This window comes from Diceros bicornis, chromosome 7 (genome assembly GCF_020826845.1).
Source record: "Diceros bicornis minor isolate mBicDic1 chromosome 7, mDicBic1.mat.cur, whole genome shotgun sequence".
Classification (NCBI taxonomy): Eukaryota; Metazoa; Chordata; class Mammalia; order Perissodactyla; family Rhinocerotidae; genus Diceros; species Diceros bicornis.
This window is the reverse complement of record NC_080746.1, coordinates 68,952,558-68,979,606: the sequence shown is the minus strand read 5'-3', so window position 1 is coordinate 68,979,606 and position 27,049 is coordinate 68,952,558. Positions and strand designations below refer to the sequence as shown.

General features: G+C 50.9%; 1 protein-coding gene across 9 annotated transcripts in view; it reads right to left on the bottom strand.

Annotated features, from left to right (window-relative positions):
• AMPD3 (adenosine monophosphate deaminase 3) overlaps positions 1-23,733 on the bottom strand; it is a 42,666-nt gene extending 18,933 nt beyond the window's left edge. For 2 of the 9 annotated variants that reach the window (XM_058545971.1, XM_058545972.1), the window contains exons 1-5: positions 23,478-23,733; positions 13,904-14,129; positions 6,858-7,047; positions 3,371-3,533; positions 959-1,178 (exon numbers count right to left, since the gene is read on the bottom strand). In XM_058545971.1, the coding sequence (XP_058401954.1) occupies positions 959-1,178; positions 3,371-3,533; positions 6,858-7,047; positions 13,904-14,129; positions 23,478-23,601 (923 nt within the window). In that variant the 5' untranslated portion in view covers positions 23,602-23,733. Of the gene's footprint in view, positions 1-958; positions 1,179-3,370; positions 3,534-6,857; positions 7,048-13,903; positions 14,130-17,787; positions 18,358-22,341; positions 22,443-22,519; positions 22,556-22,881; positions 22,910-23,150; positions 23,236-23,313; positions 23,436-23,477 lie in introns of those variants that run through there. The other 7 variants (XM_058545973.1, XM_058545976.1, XM_058545975.1 and 4 more) reach the window with 7 other exon arrangements.
• Between the last annotated feature and the right edge of the window lie 3,316 nt (positions 23,734-27,049).

Genomic DNA, 27,049 nt, shown 5'->3' with positions numbered 1-27,049 from the left:
GCCCAGAGTGGACTGTGGGAGAGTCTCAAGTCCCTCTCGCCAGCAGGACTCTCCCTGACAGCCTCTGGGACAGGACAGTCACTGCTCACACACCCTCGTTCCCGCCCTCCCAAGGCTTCCCCTCGCAGCTCCTCCTCACATTGGCTGAGGTGGGCCTCCAGGAACTGCTCTTTCCCCTCCCAGGTCTCAGCTCTGCCCTCAGATCAGTGAGGACCAAGACCCATCTGCCCCTCCCCTTGGCACCCACTCTCCTCCCTTGGAGACTGGCATCACATCCATTCTCAGCAAAACCCAAAAGGCAGGGCGAGAGAGAAGTTCCTTGGCTGTGACCAACCCCCTCTCCCTCCCCCAGAATCCCAGTCCCGCCTGGGCACTCCCAGGCCAGCCATTCGGAGGCTCAGGGTCCGGGCATCCTGAATCTCCATTGCTGATGAGCGTAAGTGCTCTCCAAGAAGTGAGGGGCCAAAAACAGCAAGACTGTCTGCCGGGTTGGCTCTAGCCAAGCCCACAAGCATCATGGGGGTCATGGCACAGAGTTGCCAGGCTCCCTGCACTCCCCTCCAAAAAACACAGAAAACCCAACACCTGCAGCAACAGTCTCCATCACTTCACCACCTACGATAATGCCCTGGGCTGGTGACTCTCTGCAAGGCTGCTGTCCTGCCTGGGGCGAGTGGGGACAGCCATTTTACAGTGCACAGGTGGCCACCAGCAAACAGAAGCTCCACACCTACACACGCAGGAGAGACAAGTAGTACCAACTCTAAGACTATGCCAGCCTACAATGGAGAATTGTTGCACTGGGAAAAGGTAAAACCACTCTCTTTCTGGGACGGTTTAAGTGCGGGAGATCCCAGAGCAAAAGGGTCGCCTAGCTGGACTTTCCCAGCCCTTTCCTACCCGTGCACCCACCCAGCACCCTTGCAAAGAGAGGTGGACACGGAGAAAGCTGGCTTACGTGGGGCCATCAGTGATGAGAGCCAGGATGTGGCTCATGTCCACCGTGTAGGTCTCCAGGTCAGGGTAGGGCAGGCTGTGGGGCTCCTGGCAAGCCAGCATCTTCTGGTTATCATACACGAAAAGGATGCCCCCCTGCATCTGGACCAGGTAGCCCAGGTTGGGGGGAGCATCATCTAGACAGTACGGGTCTTCCTGGGGCTTTGGGGGAGGGCAGAAGTCTGCAAAACAGGATTGAATGATAGCAAAGTGCCCCTGACCTTGTGAGCTCGCGTGGGCTCAAAAGTCGCCTTCCCGGTGAGGCCTGTCCTGGTCATTCTGTCTAACACCCACCCAGCCCCACCCACCCCACCTGCCCCGACATCCCATACCCTCCTCCCTGCTCCATTTTGTCTCCTTAGCACTTACTGCTATGTAAAATAATTTCCCCTATTGATCTTGGGTCGTATATGTCTGTTTTGTTCACTGCTGCAACCCCACTTCCTAGAACAGTCCCTGGCACATGGCTGGCACTTCAGTACACTTTTTAAATTTAACTGAAATGAGCTTCAGCCTCCTGGGCCCTTCAGGGATGCCAGGCATATTCAAGAGGGCAGCTGTGTCTTCTCCTAATAAGAGAACAGACAGCACCTGGAACTGCCCAGTGGAAATAATTGTCCCTGTCCTCCCACAGCTTCCTGAGCCCAGGGCAGTGAAGGGGCTAGAGGAAGAAGACACCGCCCCCCAAACGAGTGGAGAATAGGGAGCTTTTCTCCCACAGAGCAGGGAATACCAACGACAGAGCTGTCTGTCCCCACAGCTGCAGGTTGAGCTAGACCACAGGAGGCAGAAAACATCTCTTGGCCGTTTCCCAGCTTTGAGATTTTGAGCAAACCACTTTACCTCTCTGCTTCTGCCTGCTCATCTGAGGATAACACCCCCTGCCTTAATGGGCTATTGTGAGGGCTGCAATATTGGGTATAGAAAAATGCTTTGTAAACAGTAATGCCCAACACATAATTATAAAGCATTATTCTCATTACTCTCGTAATGAGTTTTCCTGACTCTCGAGAAGCTCTGTCTCTGGCCAAGGAACAGGTTGTGCTAAATAGCAGAACTGGAGGCTTCAACTCTGCACATCAGCCAACCCCATGTAGGATCCAGCTGCCCTGCTGCCAGCCCAGGCAGGAGGAAACCCTGGAATCCTCATCAAAGGAGGCAACCAAGGCAGGGTGACCTAGCTGGGTGCCCCCCATCAGTGCTTGGAATAGGCTGCCCCTAGAGCAGATGTGAGGTGTCACAGGCCAAAACAGTGCAGAGCTGGGGACTGATGTCCCCGCATCAGGCACGGCCATAGGCCAGCTCTGGAGTCCCTAAAGGGAGCCAGTGGCCTGTGAGATGTAGCCAGTACAAAGGCCTGGGTGAAGCCACAGCCTCCACCTCCCCACACTCAGGCCCAGGACCCCTGGGTCCTCTGTTTTGTATAAAGTACACATTTGACAGTTATTCCTGTCTGCCCTTGCCAAAACTGGGGCAGATAGGATCAACTTCCCTTACACAGACAGGAAATGGGCCCAGAAAGACTGAGATGTACCCAGGGCCCCAGGTAGTAACAGATGTTCAAAGTCCAGGTCTCAGAGCCTCAAGAAAGCCAGAGGTTGGAGACATCTTGGCACCAACCACACCCAGGGGGCAGCCAGGGTCCTGGGCACTGGCACAGAACACCAGGCCCTCATCTGACCCCCCCATCACCAACGTTCAAGATCAAGGATTCCTATTGTCTTCATTCATATTACTTACAGCCTCTACTGCTGCTGGGTCCTTCACAGGCCAAACAGACTCCACCAGAAACCATCCTGCCCTCTCAGATCTCCCCTTCCCCGAACTCCACAGCAGAAACGTGGCTACCATTTACTGACTATGCACTAGATGCCAGAACTGTGCTAAGTCCTTCACGTGCATTCTCTCAGTTAATCCTCACACCAGGCCCAGGGGAGAGATGTTATTATTATTCCCCTTTTACAGATTGAGAAACTGAGGATTGGAGAAATACCTTGCCCAAGAAAGTGGCCGAGCTTAGATCGGAATGCTGATGTGTTTGACTCCAGAGCCTACTTTCGATTCGACATTTACTGTCTGATCGTGTTGTTTTAAATATCCAGCATGGGACTGCCTGTGTCCCTGAGAACTCCCAAGATCAGGGACTGTCTTTCATCTCTCTCTTAACTTCTGCAGCTCAGCTCTCCCCAGGGCAAGGTGCACACAGTGCCTTGAATCAATCCGCTGGGGAAGCCAGCGAACATCGGTGTGGAGAAGCCAATACCAGGGCTCTGCCCTTAAAACATCATCTGGGGGAAATACATCCAGTCAGTAAAAAGTCCTGACCAACTCTTGGGGCCCCACTTTGGACCCCACTGCAGCCACAGCGCCATACCTGGGAGGCCCTCTTCTGGAGGTGCAGTGTCCACCCACTGATGACCTAGGTACTGGGCAGTGGTCCGTGGGAAGCGGTGATAGGCGAGCCGGGCGTACTTCTCCCGGATCTTCAGGGCCTTGGCCAGGCTCTTGGCAGCCTGCTCATAGTCCTCCACAGTGACCTGCAGAAGGGAAGAGCATTCACACGGCTATGCTGAGACCGCTGTCTTTAGCAAGATTTGCTGCAACATTGGCCCTTGGCTGGCAGTTGGAAACTTGGGGATTTTTTTCGGGAGCATTCCCACCATTCCCTGACTAATCAGAGTGGTTTGCAGTGCCTAAACTGTTTGTACAAACACCGTGGTTTATGCTGAACACCTGATTTCCTTCTGGGAGTCTGGGATCTGGGGATGTGCTATGCAGATGTGTGACCAGCCCCAGTAAGAACCTTAGACGCTGAGTCTCTAGTGAGCTCCATGGTAGACGACACTTTACACATGTTGTCACAATTCGATGCTGAAGTAATCAAGTGTGTGCTGGTGACTCCACTGGGAGAGGGCCCCGGGAAGCTTGCAGCTGGCCTCCACCAGACCCCGCCCCACGTGCCCTTTCCCTGTGCTGACATTGCTCTGCATCCTTTCACTGTAATGAATCCTAGTCATGAGTACAGCCATGTGCTGAATCCTAGGAGTCCTCCTAGCGATTCGCTGAACCCCAGGGGTGGCCTTGGGGACCCCTGACAGAGAAAGAGAGTTAACGGCTGCTGGAGAGAGGCAGGTACCTGGCCTGCACACCCCAAGGCCAGCCTCAAGAGCTGCTGATTCAACCACAAAGTTGCTGTTGCACCCAGCATATGAAGAGGCAAAGCCTGGACCACAACCCTGATGAGCGTGAGTACCATCATTTTTCAGTTGAGAAAATACAAGGGTTTTTCGGAGGTAAAAATAAAAACTTCTGCATCCTCAGTCTGCTGCTTTGCTAACCCCAGGCTTCCGATGGTCTGGTAATCACCCCAACCAGCCCAGTCAACGAGCACTTATTGGCATGTGTTATGTGCCAGACCCTTTCTGTAGATTTCATTTCAGTCCTCACTGCAGCCCATTTTACAAATGGGGAAACTGAGACCCAGAGAGGATAAAGCACTCACCAGGAAGTTACAAAGTCAAACTTCAGACTCTGATCTGATGGATTCCCAAAGCCTAAAGATGCTCTGCTTCCCAGAGCTGCTTCGTACTCAACAATGAATGAGATCAATTCCCACCTTCCAGTGGGCTCATTCATCTTTGTTTGGGAAGGGCGTGTATGGCAGAAATCCAAACACGCTTGGGGAGGCGTGCAGCTAACCGACGGTCATAACAGGGGCTACCTGAGGCAGCAGAGGGAGGCACAAGATGCCGGCAGAGCACAGAGTGGGGAGGGCTGGGGCCTGGAAGTGTCCTCCTCTGCTTCAATTAAAAGATCATTTTTAGTTTTGAAATATGTTAAACATACAGACAAGCACTGAAGAGAATATGACAGACATTCGTGTATCTACCTTCCAGATCTAACAATTTCAATATTTTTCATCGTTTCAGATCTCTTATATGTTTGAATAAATAAATCATCACAGATACAGCTAAAACTCAACTCTCCCCCCTCCTCCACCCCACTCCATCCTCAGAGGAAGGGAGTTGATATATATCTTTCCCATGCATGTTTTTATACTTTTACTAAATGTTAGTCCTTGGTTTCTGTTAAGGAAGTAGCTTCTCCTTCCTGATGCCAAGTGCCCCCATTGGGGTGTGTTAATTCCATTTTACACCTTCCAGTGGATGGCTTCTGAGAGCAGCAGGAATACGTGAGCAGAGGCAAACACCTTAGACAGAAAATATGCCCCTGCCCACAACAAAGCCAAACACTGTCTGCAGAACCGATGGACTCAGCATGGCAAGGGGCTCAGGCCATGGTTGAAGATATCAGAGAGGGTGCTTAGGATCCCAGGGGACCAGCAGCCACCGGTCAACTTGTAGCCACTGCAGGCCCCATGCCCAGCCACAAACCCACTGGGGGCCAAGGCAATCTGTAAGGCCCGCCTGCCTCTCACGGACTTGGAGCTCTCTGGGGACCAACTGCCCAGTTCAGGGGCTCTGTGCCCTACTTTGTGCCAGCCAGGAGACTGACTGAAAGAAGCCAGTTAATGCACCAGGCCAGTGTCCTCCCATTCAGCTGGCTGTCAGCCCACCTCTACTCTCCCTTTCTACTGGCCAGGTGGACACCAAGGCTTCTGGTCAGGAAGCTGCATCTTCACACAAGGCCTGCACCCCTTCCAATCCCACCAAAATGCCCAGCCCTAGGAACTTAGATAAAATAAAGTACGGTACATCCACACAGTGGAATACTACCCACTTATAAAAAAGAGCAAGGAAGTTCTTTACATATTGATATGGCATTACCTCCAAGATATACTGTTAAGTGAAAAAAGCTAGGGTCTGTATAATGTGTGTAGTAAACTTCCATTTGTGTACAAGTAAATAAATGAACTATGTGCGCATAATTAATTGTAAGTACATAGGCCATCTATGTGAGAACACACAAGAAACCGAAACCAAGGGTTGCCTCTGAGGAGGGGAATTGGGTGGCTGGAGGACTGGTATAATTTTTGTACCTTTTAAATTATGTACCATATGCAAGGATTCTATAATGCACAAAAAGTAAAAATTTTTTTAAAGCTAGGAGAAAATTTATAAGAAGAGTAGTAAGCCGTTTGCTTTCTCAGATATACTATATATTCTAAAACTATTGTTAAAAAGAAGAGATAAAGAGAGAATAACAAGGCCAGCTGAGGCATGGAAGATTGAGGGCCAGGGAGATAGAACAAGACTTCAGCCTGGCACTAAGGGATACTTCTCTTCAAGAAAGAAGCAATCAAAACGCATCATCTACCAGGTGAAATTAGCACATTTTCAGGGACTGAGTTAACTAACTTGTTGTAAACCAATCTTGTTCACTTTCTCATCAAGACCCTCTCTTCCCAGTTGGGAGAGTCTAGCCTGCATCTAAGGATACTAATTCTAAGCACTTAGAAAGAGCTGAATCAGCAATAATTGATTTCACATAAATCAACCAACACCGGGACTTTGAATCCATTCAACGTTTGGGAGCACTAAAGGGCCCAAGCCAGCACCTTCCTCAATGGGCTACAGGAACAGAGAGCAGCGTTCTGGGCCCAGAGAACATATGGAACTCACAGGCCACAGCCACAGTGTGCCAGCCCGCAGCCCAAGGCCCTCTTCACAGGGATGAGTAGCGCCTTAGACACACCCACACCTCACAACGTTGGCTAGGACCCTTCTTCTCTTCAGACTCCTGTGCCTCCTGCCCGCCACCTCCCAGACACTCACAGACCAGGCCAGGCTTCAGGGCTGGGCATGACCCCAGTGGCCCAAGGGCCCCCAACTTCTGCATAAAGCACATACTTCACAGCCCCCGGGGAGCCCGCAGAGAGCGGGGAGTGAGAGACACCTTACCCCGGCACAGTAATCTCCGCTGATGGTGACCCGCTGGAACTCGGGCACAGCATAGGGCGCTGGCATGGGCTGGGAAGTGACAGGGGTTGTGGGAGACATGGCCGGACTGGCTGTCGGGGGGGCCTTCCAATCTTGCGTCGGTATTTGCAGAGACAGGGACTGGGACCGAATCATCTTGAAACTTTTCTTTCTAAAAGCCAAGGACAAGGAAAAGTGGGAGACATCAGCAGCTAATTGGAGCAGGCGAGAAAGAGTCTTTGTTATATACACGGCAGGAGAATTTTTCTCTGATTAATCAGTGGTGCTGGCCCTACCATTTAGAAGTTTCTAATTATTTACGCCTTCCTCTTACACACGTCTCTGTGCATGAGGTACAGAACAGCCCTCCAGACGCCCCTCCCTGTGGTCACTAAGAAGTGCCGTGGGCTGTGTTTGCAAGGCACACAGAGCATTCGAGTGGGCAAATGACTTAGGAGACAGAGGGCAGACCATGCCACAGGGGTCTAACGCCAAGGGCAGGAGAAACGAGGACAATGTCAAATCAACCAGCATGCTATCTTCAGATAACCCCAACCCTAAGTCCCAGCATATGAGTAGTCTCGGGAAGGACTATGAACAGGGTCACACAGAGACAATCCCACTGTATTTCAGAGTTAGAAATTTGGGGCATTGGAGCCAGAAGAGATCATGATGGTCAACCACCTCCTTTTTTCATAAAGAAGGAGTCAGGAGCCCAGAGATGGAAAAGCGCTTACACAAAGTCACATGGCAAGGCGGCAGATAATCCTTAGCCTCCCTTCTCCCTGGTACCCGCTCTACCCCATCACCCTGGCGGCTCCTTCCTCAAGCCTGACATGTGCCATCCTGGCTGCTGCCGCCGGGGTGGGCACAGATCTGTATCCTGCTTTATGGGAAAGGGCTCGATCAGCATCAATTTCGGGTCCCTCTGGACCCGTCACTTTGGCATCAAAAGATGACTTCGCCAACTCTTGGGGACGTGGGCACAAGGTTGGTTTAAAATGCCACAAGCTCAGGCTGATTTGCAATGCTGATTTGGGAACACTCACCTTCCTTGTTAAGTAAAGAGTAACATTTCAAATGACACCACCCCAAGTCCTAGAACGCCCAGGAAGGGAGTTAACTAGCAGTGAGGTGAGGCCATCAGCACTCCCCTCTCCCATGTCTCTTTCTGCCCCCAATGGAACCCAGCCCCCAGCATCACCACCCAGAGGTGTCCAATGCCAGAAACTAGCTGACTACCTGCCCTACTTTGTGCCAGAGGGACCAGCAGCCTCCTGGGTACTTATCCTACCACAACCATGGCCGACAGCCACCAGGAAAGGACTCAATGACCATCATAACCCACGAGAGCCCGTCAGACCCCTCCTCTTCTCCAGGCACCAGGGACATCTATAGGGTGTGGAGAAATCATTTGATCCCCAGACAGACCTATGACTCACCTGGAAGCAGCTGTCTTCCTCTTCGCTCTTGGCCAGGTCTCCTTCTCATAGACCCATTTCTGATTTTTCAGGAACCACAGTTCCCTCCCCTATCTATGCACCCACCTCTTGCCATGGCTCTCCAGTCCTTATCCGCCCACCCGCGTTATCACCTCTTTGGGGACAAGGCTGTTTACACCTGGAAGGTGGAGGTGGCCCCTTTTCAGGAGTCTTTGCCCTGCCCCTGGCCCTGCATAACAGATGCACTGGGTTGTTTAGGAAACTCAGCCTGAACTTTGGGAGCCTCCAGCCCAGGCTTTCCCCAGCCTGCCATCCGTCCATCACACAGAGCTGGGCCAAGCATCATGCCCCAAGGAAGATGCCAACGCATGCCAGTCAATCATTCCTCAGAGGCAGATTCACCTTGAGCAATGAGGTTCTCACTTTGGCATCTTTTGGATGTTCACACCTAGAGGAAGAGCCTTTACTTTGGGCTCCTTGTCACATTCTCACAGGTTCAGCCAGGTCCCATGAGATTCCGGCTTCTGTATCACTCACATGCCTGCCAGGTCACTGTTTTTATCTCTATGCCAACTTCACCCCCACATCCTCAGCCAATGCTGCCTGAGGGCCAACCCTGCCAAGGAGAAGCAAGGTGACATCTAAGGTGAGCAATAGGTAAGAAAGAAAAAAACCAAAACAAAACACCATAATCATAAAGCTGCCTAAGCAACCTAAGCCAACCAGGCTTGTCCTAGGAATGTTTCTGCCCCAGTGGGGAAGCCAATATCCACCAGCTGGTGCCCAGGGAATTCTCCTTGAAGACATTCATCATGGCTCCAGCCTGGTCTTCAGGTGAGCCCCAGATCATCACAGGTGAACATCCGTGGGCTGGGAGCTCAGACTGCAGGCACCAGGGATGGGTTTAACAACAGATGGGACAACTCCTCAGGGCCCACTCACCTTGGGAAAGGGCTTGGAATAACAGAGCTAACTGCCGAGCTTATATCTAAGAAAATTGGAAAAACTAAATGGAGCCCAAGAGGAGGGCCCTGTGTTCATTTTCTATGGCTGCACAACAAACTACCACAAGCCTGGTGGCTTCAAACAACACCCATTTACTGGTTCACAGTTCTGTGGGTGAGAAGTCTCAGTAGTTGGCTGGGCTCCATGCTCAGGGTATCAAAACGGCAAAATCAAGATGTGATTATCTGGAAAGAATCCGCTTCTAAGCTCATTCAGGTTGTTGGCAGAATTCAGTTCCCTGTGACCATACACTGAGGTCCCAGGTTCCTTGCTGGCATTGGGCAGGGGTCACTCTCTGATTCTTGCACACAGCTCCTCCATCTTCAAAGCCAGGCGCGGCACATGGTTCTGGTGCTCCGAGTCTCTGACTTCCCCATCCACTACCAGCCTGAGAAAGCTCTCTGCTCTAAGGACTCACGCGATTAGATCAGGCTCACCCTAGTGACCTCCCTATCTTCAGATCCATGGTGACATATACCACACCATAACCACAGGACTGATGTCTCATCATATTCAAAGGGTCTGGAGATTGACGGGGGGGGACATTTTACAAATTCTGCCTACCATAGGCCCATATCCACCATCCATTCTATACAACCGAGGCTCTGCCAACAAAGGGGAGAGCGGCAGCTGAGTGACTCTGTGTGTGTGTGTGTGTGTGTGTGTGTGTCCTCACGCCTGTCCTTTCCCTCCCAAGGCTGTCTGAAGCCCCACATGCGTCATAATAATAAAAGAAGTTACCATAAGCTTTTTCTGAATTATAGAACCACGGAGTGTCCCGGCTGGAAAGGACTTTAAAGACTACACACCCCAATCCTCTCACTGAGACAGACTTTGCTTGAATACCTCCAGTGATAGAGAGCTCACTACATTTCTGAACAAGATATCAGCATCGAATGATTTATCCAAAAAATATTTACCAAGCACCTCCTCTGGGCCAGGCCAGTGCTAAGCACACAAACACAAGGTGAACAAAACATGATCCATTCCACTGTTAGAAAGCACTTCCTTACGATGGGCCAAGATCTGTCTGTCCACAGCCCCGCCTGTTGCACCTCGTGCTAACCCTTGGGGCACCAGAGTAAGCCAGCTTGCTCTGCCACAGCTGGCACGCCCATTCCCTCCCCAACCCTCATGTCCACCTGGCAGAATCTCACTCCTGCCACAGTGCTGGCAGGGTGTGGGGCTGTGAGGACACCTGCTCAGGCCCTCGACACAGGACCGTGAATTGGTCACATGAGCTGCTATTTATTACAGCATCTCTCAGCACCTGTCTGGTACCCCCACCCACTCTGGCCCTTGGCTGCCCCTGCCATTCACTGTGTCCCCATCTTTATCCTTCCCCACTTCCTGGCCCTCCTCAGCACCCGGGCACCCCAGAGCCTTCCCGTTATAACATTGATTCATATGCTTAACCCAAGTTAAGAACCCCAGAGGCCTCCCAGCTCTTCTACAGAACAGCCAGCCTCTTCCCAGGGGCCTTCCGTCCAGAGGACTTCACACCAAAGCCCCACTCTGACTGGAGATGGGACAGCCTCGTGATCCAATGTGGGGTCCTAGATTCAAAGGACGTGGGTTTCAGTCCCTGCTCTGTCACTTACTTGCTATGTGTCCTTGTACAAGTTAACTTCTCTGAGCCTTAGTTTCCTCATCTGCAATATCTAGATCCTAGAACACACACTTGGTAAGTTTGACGTGGGGATTAAAGACCGAGTGAGCTGCATAGCCCAGCACTTAGCCCACAGCAAGCAGGAGCTGCTGTTGCTGCCCGCCCCGCAGCAGGAAGCTGGATAAAGAGTTAACATTTACAGGAGGCTCACTGTGACCCAGGCACTGTCCTAAGCCTTTCACATACGTTAATTCCCTCATTCCTCACAACACCCCATGAAAGCAGATACTATTCCCCACTTTATAGGTAAGGAAGAAACTGGGGCACAGAGAGGTTTCCTAATCTGCCCAAGGTCACAGAGTGTACTAGTGAGTGGCAGAACCCAGAGATCGAGGGAGCTGTGGCCACCCTGATGCGGTATCTGGCGGCAGTGGAGGAACAGGACGTCTTTCCTCTGCCACACATCCACTGCTCACCAACACAGGCTGAGTCCTGGGCTGGATCCTGGGGAGGCAGTGGAGCCAGATACAGTCCTCAAGGAGCTTCCAGTCAAAAGGGGCAGGGATGCAAACCGAGACCACCACAAGTGGAGAGGAGTTGCAGAGGAGTTTCTGGAAACCACAGAGCACGTTTGGACTTCAAGTAAGAAGGCTTCCATCTTGCCATGAGCCTGGGCATTGATAAGAAGAGAAGGGTCTCTTCTCGCAGATGTCAGCCCATGTCACCCTGTGACACGGAATAGGCCTCAGAAACCTATTATTCCTGATTATAAAAAATGCCAAGACTCCTTCTCTTCTCATTATGAAGGGTCTAAAACGCTCAGTTCATCAGACACAGAAGGTCCCGCAGACGGTTCAGTTCATCAAGTCAGCCTGGAATTGCACTGCACTTAACTGCACTGCATCAAGCCAGGGCAGCGTGGACAAGGGTCTCCACAGTCACGCTCTTCTTTACCCTCAGGGGTGACCACGCCAGGCCTGGGGCCACCCCACCTCACTCAACACAAGGCTGGCTGATGGCACCAACCACTCCTTCACTTCATGGGCTCACGGCCCCTCAGAGGAAGGAAAGCACTTATTCTACGGATGGTGAAACTCTGTTCTTGCTTTTATACCAGTACTCCACTTTTTCCTTCTTTCCCAAAAAAGTAAGGAAATACTGCAATTTTCTATTGCCAAGAAAGGAAAGGACTTGCCTTTAAAAATAAGGAGGTACCTTAGAAAGGCCCTGATGGCTGAGTAGGTTGCAGAGAGGGCTCAAGTCTCACTACATTAGCTGTTGAGGACTACAGTGTGCTGGCCAGGCAGGCACCCAGCTATAGACCCACCAAACACTTCCTCAAAGCGTTTTATTCTTTAATTCTGCTGTCCCAGGTAAGATAAACTGTGAAAGAGTGAGGGCTTCCCATTGCACTTGAACTAAGATCCAAATTTCTTATCACAGCGCACAAGGCCGTCTGATCTGGGCACTGCCCACCCCTCCATGCTGAGGTCATGGCACTCCCCCCTTTAACCACGCCTCTGCCCACAGGGGCCTCCTGGAATAGACTTGAGGGCCTTTGTCCTGGCTCCCCGACCTGTAAGGCTCCAACCCAGCTATAGGCATAGCTAGCTCCTTTACACCCTTTAAGTATCAGGTATCATGTCACCTCCTGAGAGTCCTTCCCTAACTATCCAATCTAAAAAAGGACTCATCCTTGGGCCGGCCCCGTGGCTTGGCCGTTAAGTGCGCGTGCTCCGCTGCTGGCGGCCTGGGTTCGGATCCCGGGCGCGCACCGACGCACCGCTTCTCTGGCCATGCTGAGGCTGCGTCCCACATACAGCAACTAGAGGGATGTGCAGCTATGACATACAACTATCTACTGGGGCTCTGGGAGGAAAATAAATAAATAAATAAAATCTTTAAAAAAATAAAAAGGACTCTCCCACCCCTCCTTCTCCCCACCCTCCTCAACTCCTTCATCTCCCTTCTAGCAGCCGTGCTGGGCCTGCGCCTGTTTGTCCTCCGATCCTCTCTCATCTTCCCCGGTGTTTAAGCTATCTGTCATCTGCCTTCTGGCCAGGTTTAGCCAATGGCAACCACTGGGGGAAACTGGAAGGTGCCAGAGGCTTAAAGCCAGGTGTCTCCTGCCTCCATCTCTGCCTTGGGAGGTGTCTCTACAGCTGTTGCCTCGCCTTCTTGGTTCCAGTTTCCACTGGAAAGGCCCCCACAGTTCCAACTCCTCCACCCTGGCCTCCAGCAACACCACCTCTTTCCATTGTCTCTCCAGCCTAGGGGGGTAGCTTCTTCCTACTGTGTCTCCTCTCAGGGCTGCCCACCCCCACCCCCACCACTGCTTTTCTTCTCAGTTCTCCACCACCTCTGTAACCAATTCCCTGCCTTAAAATCCTATTTCCAATACTTGACTGGTTTCTGTATTTCCAGTTAGACTCTGACTGATACAGCATTTATCACAACTCATCATTTTTTAATTAACTTGTCCAGTTAATTACGGTCTGGACCAACTGTAAGCTCTACAGGGCAGGGATGGTATCTATTCTGTTCATTAGTGCACTCCAGCGCCCAGCACACACCTGGCAAATAGCGAGCTGATTAATAAGGCAAATTACTTGTCTAATTAACAAGGCAAAATATTTGTCAAGGGATGAAGGAAGTAAAACGACGTTTCCCAAGCAATCCTCAAATTTCCAAAAGGAAAATGGAAATGTCTTTTGGAAATGGTGTGTCTTTATGCACAGGATTTGTTACTAAAATAGCAGCAGAGAGAAAGCGGTTTTTGATCTTTTCAACCTAACAGAGGCACCAAATGTCCTTCAAGAAATAAGTGGTGAATTAAGTGGCCTTGGTTAAGAAATAAACTCAGCTCCCAGGCAGAGGCCAGTCCCCACGAGGTGCCTCATCTCGGGACGCACGTCCCCCGCCTGCCTGGTCTGCCCGTGTGCACCAGAGCTGAGGCGTGGGAGGGAACAAACCTTTTTGCAGTCTCCACAGACTGCTGCTCCGCCAGCTCCTTCTGCAGCTCCCTCTCCTTGGCCTCCTTCTGCCCGATGGGGCAGTCCTCGGGGACGGTGAAGAGGGACAGGGCATCTTTGCTGTCCTCTTCTCGGAGCACTTTAGCAAACACCTTCTCGGCCAGGAGCCGGACTTGCTCGTCCACCTCAGAGATGTTCAGCTTGGGGAACTGGCGCGGCATCTCGGCTAGCAGAAAAAGAACAAGCCTTAAGTTTCATGAATTACAGGATGGCCTGAGTCACCAGTGTGGAGGAGGAGAAGGTGCTGAAACAAGGGCCAGGCCCCCCTGCTCCATGCGGTCAGCCGTCTACTCAGGAATTCTCCAGACCGAACCCAGCCTGCCGATTTTAAAAACTAGCTCAGTAAGTAGGTGGATGTGAAGAGTGTCGGGCCACTTATATCTCATGAGAAAACAAAGGTTCAGAAGTCAAAGAAGGAACTGTCCAACCAAGCGTGCTTCCATTTTCCCAAACTCGGGGAATCCTCAGCACACTGGCAGCCCTGCCTTCCCCACTGTTTCCATGATGGAGAAGAGAGAGGAGAGTTCAGAACCACTCTCCTGCGGACTATGAGGAGGCCGTTCCGGGTGCAACAATGACCAAACCTCGCTCCCGCTGCACAGAGAGGAAGGGCCAAAGCCCAAGGTGTCTAATGGTTAGCTTAAGGTCCCAGAGGTGACAGCAGAGCCCTGGGGAACCCAAAGCTGCCTTCTTCATCTCATAAATGGGGCCTTTGCTGAAAAGAAAGAATCTGCAAATGTGGTTCCACGGTCTCCCAAACCCCCTGGAACTTCTCACAAGACACAGCCAATAAAATAAAGGTTTGGGGACAAGGATACCCTTGACCTTCAGGCCAGCTGAAAACTCACTTCCTCAGAGAAGCTTGCCCTTCGCCACCTCTCTGCACACTGGTTCCTTACTATCAGCAGCTGGACTAAACCACCTGGTTGGTTTCTTTCTTTTCTTTCTGTCTTTCTGTCTGTATGTCTTTCTTTCAACACTTACATAGCGCTTAGTAAGTACACCCTCCAAAGGCCTTTATGCTTATGAACTCAGTCCTATTATTTCCATTTTACAGATGAGAAAATGAAGGCACAACTTGCCAGGGCACACTTTCAATAAGTGGCAGAGACTCGTGCTGTCCTCAGCCTTTGGCTCCCCTGTCACATTCCTCTCTGAGCATCTGTGCAGGAATTTGAACCCAGGCACCTGGTTCCCGCGTCTGTATTCTTAACCGCTACGCTGTGCTGCTTCTCTCTGTCCATTTGGGTGTCAGGGCAGGTCTCCTCACCGTCCCCGGCATCACACTTGTGAAAGGGATGAATACCGCATCCTTTCAACACGCCACCTCCACCAGGAGCGGCTCTGGGAGAGGAGTTTCCCATCCACCTACCACCACGGTTTCTGTAAGGAAAGTTCAGAGAGAGGAGTGACGGTTCCGTCAGCCCGACAGATGAGGATGAAGGTGAGACCTGCCCAGTTGCTGTCTGGCAGGGAGAGGAAGCAACCACAGGGCAGGAGGAGCACACTGAGCAGCCTTGGGACAGTGATTCTCTGCTCCTCACAATGCTCTCATCTGTGAGATGAAGGGACTAAGTGGTCTCCAAGGCCCTCTCAGTTCTAAGTGCCGGAATTCTAGGTACCAGAGAGGTTTCCAGAGCAGGGCAGGCTTGCTGCCCTGGTCTTCTCTGCAGCACGTGAGTCTCATTCATGACACAGACAGGAAGGAGGAAAGCAGGCTAATAACGGGCAAAGTATATCTGTGGGCCCCTTGGCTGTGACACCAATTTCCTCCTTCCCTCCACACCCAGGGCTGTGCCTTTCCTGGGCCTCACTCACCCTTGGGGGGAGGGGGAGGGAGCTGGTAAGGAGAGAAGCACCTCGGCACCAACAGTGCTGTTCTGAGCAGCAGAGACTAGGACAGCACAGGCCTGTCCTGCAGAGAGGAAGAGGAACCACCGAGCTGACCATGGAGCTTTCCACATCCTCATAGCAGACAGAAGGGGAAGCTGGAAACCATGAGAGCAGAGGCTTGGAGAAGAAGGTGACAGAGGCGAGAAAGACAAAGAACTGCACCCAGGAGGAGCGCTAGGTGAGAACAAAGCTGGAACCCCACCCCCCAACCCCACGGTCAAATGCAGCATTCCAAAACCTCACATGGCACCTCAGAAGCAGACAGCAAACAGGCCCAGGCAAGGGGCAGCAAATGCCATAAAGCATCCATCCCATTTGACAGAGTAAACATGCTTCTAGAAATTGCTTCTAAGAAAAGAATCTGAAGGAAGGAAAAAGCACAAAGATGTTTGCCTGCACTCTTTACATGACTAGCTTTAAAATGTCCAAATAAAAACATCCTCACTTGAAAAAAAAGTTAAGCAACCAAAATTATAATTATGAGGACAGCGAAATCACAAAAAAAATATCTTGTGCAATAACAGCAAACGAAAAAATTAATCCATAAAACTGTCCCCACACTTTCATGACAATGATATGAAAATGTGTCCCCTTATGGACAAGGGCTGCAGGAGGGACACACACTCAAATGGCCAGGTGGCAGCATTGGCTGTGTGTGAGGCAGTACCTGATTTCTATCACTGATGCTGTTATAATGTCATTTTAACAAGCACAAGGAAGATAGAAAGAAAACGAAAAGACTTAAGAGTTTATAAAAAGAGAGAAAAATGGGAAAATGAATCAAACGTCTACATCCCAGGTTTTGGCAATTAGGGTCCTCTCCCGCCTACCCCACACCAGGGAAAGGGCAGTGCAAAGGGAACTACACCACTGAGACCCACCTCTGCACTAGCCCTTGCCCTGGACAGAAGCGGCCCACCACCACCTTCCTACACCCTCCCCCTGACCCCCACAAAGACACACAGGCCTGACCCAGCCACGTCCCCCAGGCCTCCTCAGAAATGGGCATTTGGGGGATCCTTTGTATCTGAGGGCTCTTATGCCAGATCCCGCCATGTTTTTCCATGAGGCCCTTTAGGTTGCTCAAGTCAACTAAACATACTTTTCAGAATGCATCTTTCTACAAAAGCTTTTCCTTTTTCTTTAGCTTAAAAAGCTTAAATCAGCCTTTTCCACACTGGATCCCACGAGAAGTCGATACCTGTTGCTGGTAAAAGGGGTCCTGTGGTCAATTATTTGGGAGATGCTGCCTTCCACGGCCCCTCACCCCTGAGTCACAAGGCACATCGAGGACTCAAGGATCAGAGAGCAGCATTTCCCCATGGACCTCTTTTTCACATAACCCGCATGAATCTCCTGCAGAACTACTACCAATGTCTTAAATAATTGGTGAAGACTTCACGCCGTGCCTCAGCATGGACCATGTAACCCACCTGGGGTGCAGGGTTAAGTCAGTGGGCCTGAGGAGCCTTCTGGACATGTCTTCTGGACACCCTTGGCAGACGGCTCCCACCTGCCAACCCCTCCCTCTGGAGCTTGCCTCCCTTCTAGGACCCACAGACCCCTGCCAGGCCAGGCATGGCGAGGAAAGCTCACTCTACAGACACGGAGCAGAGCTTCAGTGCCCACTGCTTCTTCAAGCCTGGCTTTCAACAGTTTGTCAGTTGAAGCCAGCAGGCTTGGGAGGCTTAACTGAATTCACCGGCATCGCTAGTGATATGGCTTATCTCCTTGTTACATACAACACCCTCCAGAGAGCTTGTAGAAGTGTCCCAAAGTAAGAAAGTGGTAAAATGCCACCAATTTCAACCAACAGTAACTTTTCAACCCTCCAGAAAGGAAGCACTGTGCCACTTAAACCCCCTCCCGACACAAATGAAGCTGCTCCTTGCTCTCGCCAGAGTCCCATCGTCAGAACCCACGACACAGACCTGAGCCTGGCACTGAAGTCTCCATGGCTGATCCTGAGGATGCCACACAGGCGACGCACTCAGGCCGGGGGCTGCGTGCTGCCCGGGAGGCTGAGCTGAGTCAGTGTGTAAGGCGGCTAGCTGGGTCCTGTCTGCCGCTGCTGGGATGGGAGGTATCTATTTTGCATATCTGTGAGCAGCCGTGAGCAAGAGCAGGAAAAGCCTGGGCTGGAAACTCTTCCGTGAATATGAAATGTAAGTGGAAAATTTCCGAGAGTCCGAGAGGGCCCAGGTAACGCCGGTGAGCCGCAGCTGTTGTGTCCTGAATGCAGTGTCCCGGCCCTGTTTGCCGCCCTCTCCAGAGTGAGAAACTAAAGTTGCCGCTGCCCCAGCACAGCGGCACATTCAGCCTTCCTGAGCAACCACAGAAGATAAGCCACAGCCTCCCTCCAACGTCCAGACCCCTCCTGAAAGCTGAGCAGCAACGTGCGTGCCTGCGATATCATCACCTCTGCTGCTTCCGTTTGAACAGCACGTCAGGCTTGGCTGGCGACGAGGTTCATCTTACCAAGGGGATTCGTCTACAGCACAGCCTGCCTGCCCCCCTTAGAAGCCCCCCCCAAAGCAACCCTTCTGAGGGCACCCCAGGACTGGCAGGGGGAGCTCTGAGCCCAGTTGCCAATACAAGCTCCTCCCTCCCCTCCTCCTCTAAAAGAGGGAAGGACCATGAGCTGCTCCCTCCCTTCCCAGGAAAGGACAGAGACTCAGGGAGAGGGGACGCCTCAGCACAGGAGCAGGCCAGGATGAAAAGCTGGCACGCCTTGTCCCACTCCTTCCTTTCTTCCCTGAAGGAAGCTGCACATCACAGGTGACTGGGCAGTCTGACAAGCTCTACCAGAGCGTGCGTGCCCGTGCACACATACACACACACATACACACACACGAAGACACAGCAATGTGTGCCCCGCCTGACCCACCTGAGCCCATCCCCCTCCCCCTTCTTACTGCCGTCCACGGCTCCCTCGTGGGCCTCCAGCTCTGAGAAGCCTCCTGAGCGCCGGCTGGACTCGCCACCCTGCCACCAGCAGCTGCCACTCTCCCCGGGGAAGGTGGAGCTGCCTCAAGTGACCCACAGGAGCAGTTCTCTAAAAGCAAGCAGGGTGGATTAAAACAGCATCGCAGGGCGCAAAGCTCCACTCTTCACCCGCCCTTTAGGGCAAGGACAGTCCTGTGTGAGAAGGCTCAGAACAGACACATGGCCTCCCAGTGACTTAGACAAACGGTGTGGGTCTGGGAACCCATGAGCAAAATGGCTATTTCTGTGGTGCTGTTGAAATCCCAGGCAGAAGAGCCGAGAAAGGATGGGTCAGTTGTTTACTGAAAGGCTAGCTCTAGCCCTGACTTGGGCCTGAGTCACCTCCTCATGTCCAGTCGTGAGGTTGTGCCTTCCTGAGCGCACATAATAATTCCTGTGCATGCGGAGCAGGATTACAGGGTTGACACACAATCCTCGGGCTGCTGCTGGGGCTTTAGCTACTCAGAGATTATGACCCACCTGTCCTCACAGCTGTTTATAAACAGTGCAACCAGCAGGCTACAAGCAACCTCGAGGGAGGCTAATATTTATCCACTAAATAATTAAACGGACTTAAAGCATAGAGAAAAAAAAAATCCAAGCCCTTAGTACTGTTCTGCCAGAAGGGAGGAAGGGCAAATGATTCCTCCTGCCGGTGTGTCTGGGGGAGGGGGAAGGCAGGATGGGGTTGCAACGGGAGCATCCTAGCACGTGCAGCTGAGAACCTCCGCAGACCCAACACATTCTGGGAATTTTATTCTGCACCTTTAACCAGACCGTGCGTAGCCTTAGTCTAGACAAGCATTTTCCAAAGTGTAGTCTATAGAACATAAAAGGTCAGAAGGCTTGGAAAATACTGCCTACGACAGTCCCTTCTTGGGAGTCATTCTAAACACCCAAGAAGTCCTGCAGTAAAGAAAGCTGCTTAACTCTGTTTAACCCAACACACTTATTTGACCCTCCCACCGCTGCCACCATGGGAAAACACACCTATTAATATCCCATGGCATCGGCTTTGGAAAATGCCTTCCACTTTGAGCCTTCGTTTTCCAACCTAGAAAAAGCTGCCTTCCTGGGGCCCAGCTATGGGTGTGACTCCATCAGGTCCAGACAGAGATGGGCAGCAGCCCCACTAAGACAACACAGGTTGGAACAATGGCGAAGGGTCCCACTGAACTAAAGGGATGCAAGACCCTCCAGAACAGTGGCAGTTTAGGAGGAAACTGTGGCTCTGTGTCAGAAGGGCAAGTTTTGCCCAGGAACTCACAATTCCACCTGAGTGTAACATGCCACTGCTCCTCGTGTTTCTTTGAACTGCAGAGCACTGGTCCCAAGCTCAAAGCCTTATTTCCCTTTTGAAGGGTTCATTAAGACAATCTATGATAACCAGGCCCGGGGCCTGCATCTCCTGCCCAGGAGACCAGACTGCATTCACTTCTATCTCTTAAGTGCCCCTTACAAACCCCAAAAGACAGGAAAGGCTAGAATCAAATTATGTCTCATCAGGAAAGATATTCCTCTGCCCTCCCCTAAAAGGATGCTGCGGGCTTGCCTATAGGCGTCCATTTTCCTTCTCGTTTCTGAGGTGTGCATGGCTCCTGCGGGAATTAGGCAAAGGGGCTTCACCTGCCAAATATCAGCCCCATGACAGACCTTGCCCACCTCATCCACTATTGTATTCCCATGCCTGGAATACACAGGTATCGCTAAATATTTGTTGAATGAATGAATGCATAAAATAATGAATGAGTGAATGTGCTAAGTGATGAATCTACCTATGCAATCTCAAGAGTCAGTACAGGACTCAAGCCAAACTACCTAGGTGTGAATCCTGTTCCACCACCGAGTTGCATGACCTTAGGCAAGTGACAGTACTAAACTTCTCTGGCTCAGTTTCATTCCCTATAAAATGGGGATAATAACAGCACCGACAGCCATGACAATTAAATTAATTAGCACATGTACAGTGCTTAGGATAGTACCTGGCACATAGTATGTGCTTTATATAAGTATTATCCATCAACATCATTGTCATCATCGTCGTCATGATATTAGGTACAAGAGAGTCCAACTGAGAAAAGGAACATGAAGTTTCATCTAGACACGAATCCTTTTATTCGACATTATTAATTGAGCATTATTACACGCCAGGTACTCTCTCAAGTTCCTGTTTGGGTGCAGGAAGACGGAAACCATGTTTAAATGTGAAACCAGATCAGGAGAAACAGCTTTCTCCTCTATGAATGAAACTTCCTGCTGACTTTGCACGGCCAACACTCCCACCATGAGCCCATCATCTCATGCTCCAGCCCCTTATATATCAAAGCCCGAAGCCATGGTCTCCCGTCCTAGACATGCAGCCAGCACGCGGAAGAACTAAGAGAATCATATATTTGGAGAAAGAACCAGGAAGGCCAATCAGGAGCATTAGGGGAGAAAAAGTATATCCCTGCTTAACCCTAAGGCTACTTTTTATCTGCCCATGATGTTTTCAAGATCTGGGATTGATTTTGAGTCCATTTGAAGAGTGCTTCACCTAGTATACGGATAAGAAAAAGAGGTCTCTTCTCTCAAAGAACTTCTTGACCTAGCTAAGAGCCACTCACTCCTTATCCAAGATCTCAGAAGGACTGAGGTTGAGCTGAGGGTGGGGCTAAGAGGTCCAAGAGTCTCCTAGCAACCCACCCATGCAAGCCCCATCATTCTCAGACAGGGCAGCCCCATACCACCATCTTCAGAGCAAGCAGGCCCCTCAGAGTTGGAGCCAGAGTTGCAGGCAGGCCAGATTAACTACCCCAAACCTGCTGTCAATACTCTGAGAGGTGAGAGCTGACAGGGGCTCTGTCTGCCTGGTTCAATGGCTGCACTACCACTCAGCGTTGACGCTTCAGAGCCCAAGGAGGAATTTCTCCTCTGAGGGTTCCAGCTGCAGCCAGCTTTTCCCTGAAGACGGTCAAATGTTGGTAACCACATCCAGGGGGATAGGCAGCAAGGGCTCAGGACCGTGCTAAAATTCCTCCTACTGCTTCAAGCTTTCACCCAGCTCCTTTGCTAATTTGTCATCACCAAGTTTCCAGCCACATGCAAGGACTTAACAGTTGTGGGAGATGACACTCTAGTTAGCAAGCCTCTCCTGCTACAGAGCCTCTCAAAACTCACCCCAGAGGCCTCTGTCAGCCAAGACAAGCCATTAGCAGCTCCCCTGGCAAAGCAGCTACCAGGAAGTTCAAGGGCAGAGAGCCGATTGCCAGAGCGCAGTAGCCTCCCGTGCAGGGAGAGAGCCAAAGAGGTAAAGATGAAGGTCTCAAACGACCCCATCACCCACTCATCCTGTCCATCCTCCTCCAGAAGTCCACCTCGGCCCGTAGCATCCGGCCAGTCCTCAAGCACCTAGAAACTTGTCCGGGAGCTTAAGTGACAGCAAGTCCCGGGTCCCTTAATTTCTCTAAACCTTAGGAATCCAATGTAGGCCGCAGGGAGGTGAGATGCGGCCGGCTCACCTGAGGCCTCTGGCGCCCAGGCCACAGCAGGGACAGGGGCAGGAGCACAGGCAAGGGCGCGGGCCGGGGATGAGCCGGGGTCGGAGCCGCCGCCTCGGTGAGCTGGGAAGCCCAGAGCCGAGGTTCCGATCCCGGGGCGCGGGCCCAAGGTCAGCGGCGCAGCATCGCGCGCACTCACCGGGTTCAGGGGGCGGCCCGGGCTGGAGCGCAGGTGGCGGCGCTGGGCAGGCGCACGGCAAGCGCCGCGGAGGAGGCTGCCCGGCACAGCAGCCAGCCGGGCCCGGCCCTGGCCAGGCCAGGCCGCGCCCCCCGCCCGCGCTCAGCGGGAGCCTGCGGTGCACCCCGCGGCAGGAGCGGGGACCCCGCGTGCCGAGGGCGCAGCGCTGCGGATCCCCGGCCCCGGGCCTGCCCAGCGGGAGGAGGGGAGCCGCCTCCGCAGGGAAAGAGCCTGCCTGGGCGCGGAGCGGAGGACAGGCGACAAGCGGGCAGCAGGGGGGCGCGGGGCGCCGCCGCCCGCCCACCAGACCCGCCCGCCTCTACCTGAAGCGCCTGGGCCGCGCTGCCACTGGAAACTTGAGAGCGCCAGCGGCCCGGCGGCCACCCTGTCCCTCGGCCGGAAGCGCGCCCGCCGCAGCCCAGGGTCAGACTCTTGCCAGGCTCCCCGGACCTCGCCTCCGTCGCCACCCGCCGGGACCGAGAGCGCTGCCCACGGTCTTCGGATTTGCCCGAACCCCTCCCCTCCGCCCCCCGCCGCCCGGACTTTTCCCGAAGTGAGATTCTGGGGTCACAGCCCCAAACAGGTGACTTACTCCCTGTAGCTGAACAGACCCGCAAGCATTGGTTTTCCCCCGGGCGTCGGTCTGGTCCCTTGAATCACCTTCCTGCCCCTCCCAACACACACACAGACACACACACCTTCTCCAACCCTTTGCTCGCTGGCTTATACACCCGCCCCTCCAAGTCCGGACTGACCTCCTAGTTGCCCAAGACAGTGGGAGCCTGTAGCCTCCCTTACTCGCCTCTCCCAGCTCCTGAACCTGCTGGCCACGCCCTCCTTCCTGGAACGCTTGGAATACACTGCTTCCAGAGTTGGCCCTGCCGCCCTCCCTCTCTCTCTCTCCAGATTTTCCACATACCTTGGTGAGTACCTTGGTTCTCGGCCTCCACGCCCTGGCTTTTTATTGTGGCGTTCCCTGGGGTCCCACCGTTTCCCCCTTCCTCATTCTGCTGGCCCCCTCGGGGGATCTCACCCACTCCCATTGTTTTAACAACTTCCTGCGTTCTAACGGCTCTTGAACCTCATCTCCAGCCCAGAATGCTCCGGAGCTTCAGATGGTGAGTCCAACTTCCCGGGGCACATCACTAGAGGTTCCTTGGCCCACGGAAACGTATCCAAATTCAGACTCCTAATTTCCTCCCAGGAATGCACCACAACCTGCTCCTGCTCCTGTGTTTCCGGTCTTAGTCAATGACACCATCACCACTGCCACCACCCACTGCCCCAGGCCACGCTTGGGAGCCATCCTGGACTCTTTCTCCCTTTCATGTCTCACACCAAATTGTCACCAAGGGAGAAATGAAACTATTCATTAGTGAGCACCCACCATGTGTCCCTCACCGTGCCAACTGCTTCCTCATGGTTGTCTCATTTAAGCACCAAGTTTTATTCTTTCTACCTTGTAGCCTGGTATTTATAATTTACTTATTTATAAATGATATGCACATGCGATATGCACATGAACTTGCTAAAATACGTATTATAAAGCACAATAAAAACCATTAAAGGATGTGGTAAAGATGAAACAATAATTTTAAATTACTTCAATTGTAGTGAATGGTACGATGTACCTTTTTCTTTTCACTTCAAAGTTATGAGCAAAAATCTGTTTCGTGAAAGCAACATGATTAAAAATGGTAATAATAAATCTTCATTTAATATTTTATGAGACTAGAAAGTATGCTTTTAAGTTCAGTTAATGTCAATACTTAGTCCTCATGGCTGTTATTGCCAAAAAAAAGAAAAAGGTATCTCACAAAGATAAATAGACCCAAATAGAGGAATTCTATCTTTGACTACACTTATTAAACCGTAATTCTCACTGTTTAAATCCCATCCACCAAATTGCAAACCTGAAATTCTACCAGAAAACTCATCTTTGTCCATGAAGCCAATGTTCTAGATGATGTTTTCGTCAGTTGTTCTTGCGAATATTTTTAACAATGGGATTTTTTAAACCCTTGAAACTTTTCATTTGGAAGATCTTAAAATGAGTTCAAAAGTGTATTTCTTAATTTTGAAGACTGTGGCTATGACAGTCTGTATAAGCGACTTTGACACGCTTCATCTAGGCGTTAAAATCACATGATAATAGAAACAGTTCCAAACATCAGTTTTCAAAGTGCTTTCCCCATAACCTGATTCTCCCAAAGCAGTTATTTTCTCAATTCATTGCTAAAATGTCACCTCTACCTGAAAGGATACATTGTGTGCGTGCACTTGTGACCGTCACAGCCAGCACATCAGAGGTCAGCAAATTTAGAATACTTGTTCTTTTGTTAAAGAAACACATCTTTCAATTCCACAACTTTTAAGTTCTTTGCCTTGAGATAATCAGCAAACCTTTGAGTGATAGAAAAGATTTTCATAGTCTCATTCCATATCTCATTACAGAGTATTGTAAAGATTCTGTTGTATTTTAATTTTTTTTAATTAACCATATTATTGACATCCTGTAGTATTTTGTGCTCTTCTAACTTTAACTTCTTTATTGTTATAGTTTGTAAATGAATGATGCAATTGTTGGGTTTCATACTTAGTCCCTCCCTGCCCCCACCCCCCAGTTTTGTATTTCAGTCAGGGCAGCCACCCCATCATTGGTTACTCTTACACATAAAAACCACAGCATGTTATGCTAAATAAGCCACTCACACCATAAACACATCTTTCCTTTAGGAGATCACAAGTGTTACTTTATGAATGCCATTTGAAAAGTATGCAAAGACTTAAGGTGAAACGTGTTAGCAATTTACATCTGACCATATAGCCAAACTCCTTAACACATCATGTGTTCTAAAACCTTTTCTTCAAGTCTTTGACAGTGTTTTCTGCGTCTGCCAACAGAATGCATTTTTATGTGTTGCCATCTCTCTTTACTAATTCAGTCGCTTTGACCACAGCAAATAAAACAGCGTTTTTTCCCAATGATAATGGCTGACATTTTGCCTTGTACTATTAAGTGAGAAACATCAAAAGAGGTGTCTAAACATGTTTATTACGTCTAATAACATTTGGCAAAAGTATTCAACTAAGTATTGCATGACTTGGAATATCCCCCCCCAAAAAAAATTGTAGAGGTTTGTCTTCATGCTCTGGGTGTTTAGAATTTACATGCATATTTGTATTATTATTAGCTAATACCTCAAGGTCCAATATACACTCAGGTTGGCTGTTGACTATAGTGATGTAAATCCATATTTCAAGTAGTTTTTTTTTTATAAATTTGAACTTTCTCCTGGTCAGCTCCCTTCTCAGAAATGGCTATATCGTCATAATGGATCTCATATGAGTAGTAGACAATTGTTGGCTCTGCCATTTTTCTGAGTTTGCTTTTGCTTGCACTATTCATATTATTTTCAGTCTATGGATTGCTTCGCAGGATTCTTTTCAAACCGCTTATCCTTTTTGCCAGAATTAGTTTAGTTAAATGATAGTTGATATAATCTGTCTATCTACCACCTGGGATACAAGTAATTCGTTATACCTCATGATTCACTTGAAAGCAACTGGACCAGTGGGCGTGCTGCAGTCCCCCCAGCCCTGTGTTGTAGAATCCCCTCTCTTTCCTGAGTATGCCCCCACTATGACATGACATGAGCACCTGACACAGGGCTGAGTAAGGGAGCCTGTGTCAAACTATATAGTAAATATTGGTGAATCTTAATTTATTTATTTTTACACTAAAAAATAAATATAAATAGAAGTTTTAATTTTTCTTCTACATTCCAATGGATCATCCTGCACATCCTACTTTGAAGACCACAGATTTAATCCATCCCTCCCATTCCCTCAGTTCAGTGTGAACACCACCTAACTAATCTCTGCCAGCACAACCGCCTCCCCGTCCTCACCCCCCAGCAACAGCAGCACCAGTCTCTTCTCCATGCTTCTGCCATGAGGAACAGACATCCTGTATCCTCTCTCTCCTCCAGTCGGCCCGATGCTCCAATCATTCAGACTGGAACACCTGGAGAGCAGTGGGACCAGAGCTGTGGGGCTTATTCAAGTGTTTTCCGAAACCTAGAGGTGTCTGGGGTCTGTGCTCCCCCACACACTAAAGCTCTCCTCTGTGGTTCCACAATGCACACACACATCCAAGATGGGCATGGCAGCCTCCAAAAACCCAATTTCTCTGTCTCCTTTTATAGTCTCCCCAGCTACAGAAGCCAAAAATCTCCCCCCAGGAGATAATAGGAGAGGGGCTCTGCCTCTGAGAGTGCTTTAGCAGAGCCTCATCAGACACATCCAGTTTTCAAACCAAAGTGCCCTGGGGCCTTCTACTAGAGTGGACTGAAATCATGGCATATGGTCTGACAACGGGGCAGAGACAGGTACATCAGGAGTCCACGGCGGCTGGAAGAAGAGCGCCCAGAGCAGTGTTCTGGGCATGGAGGGCATTGCAGCCCCCCAGTGCTCTGGTGTAATGGGAGC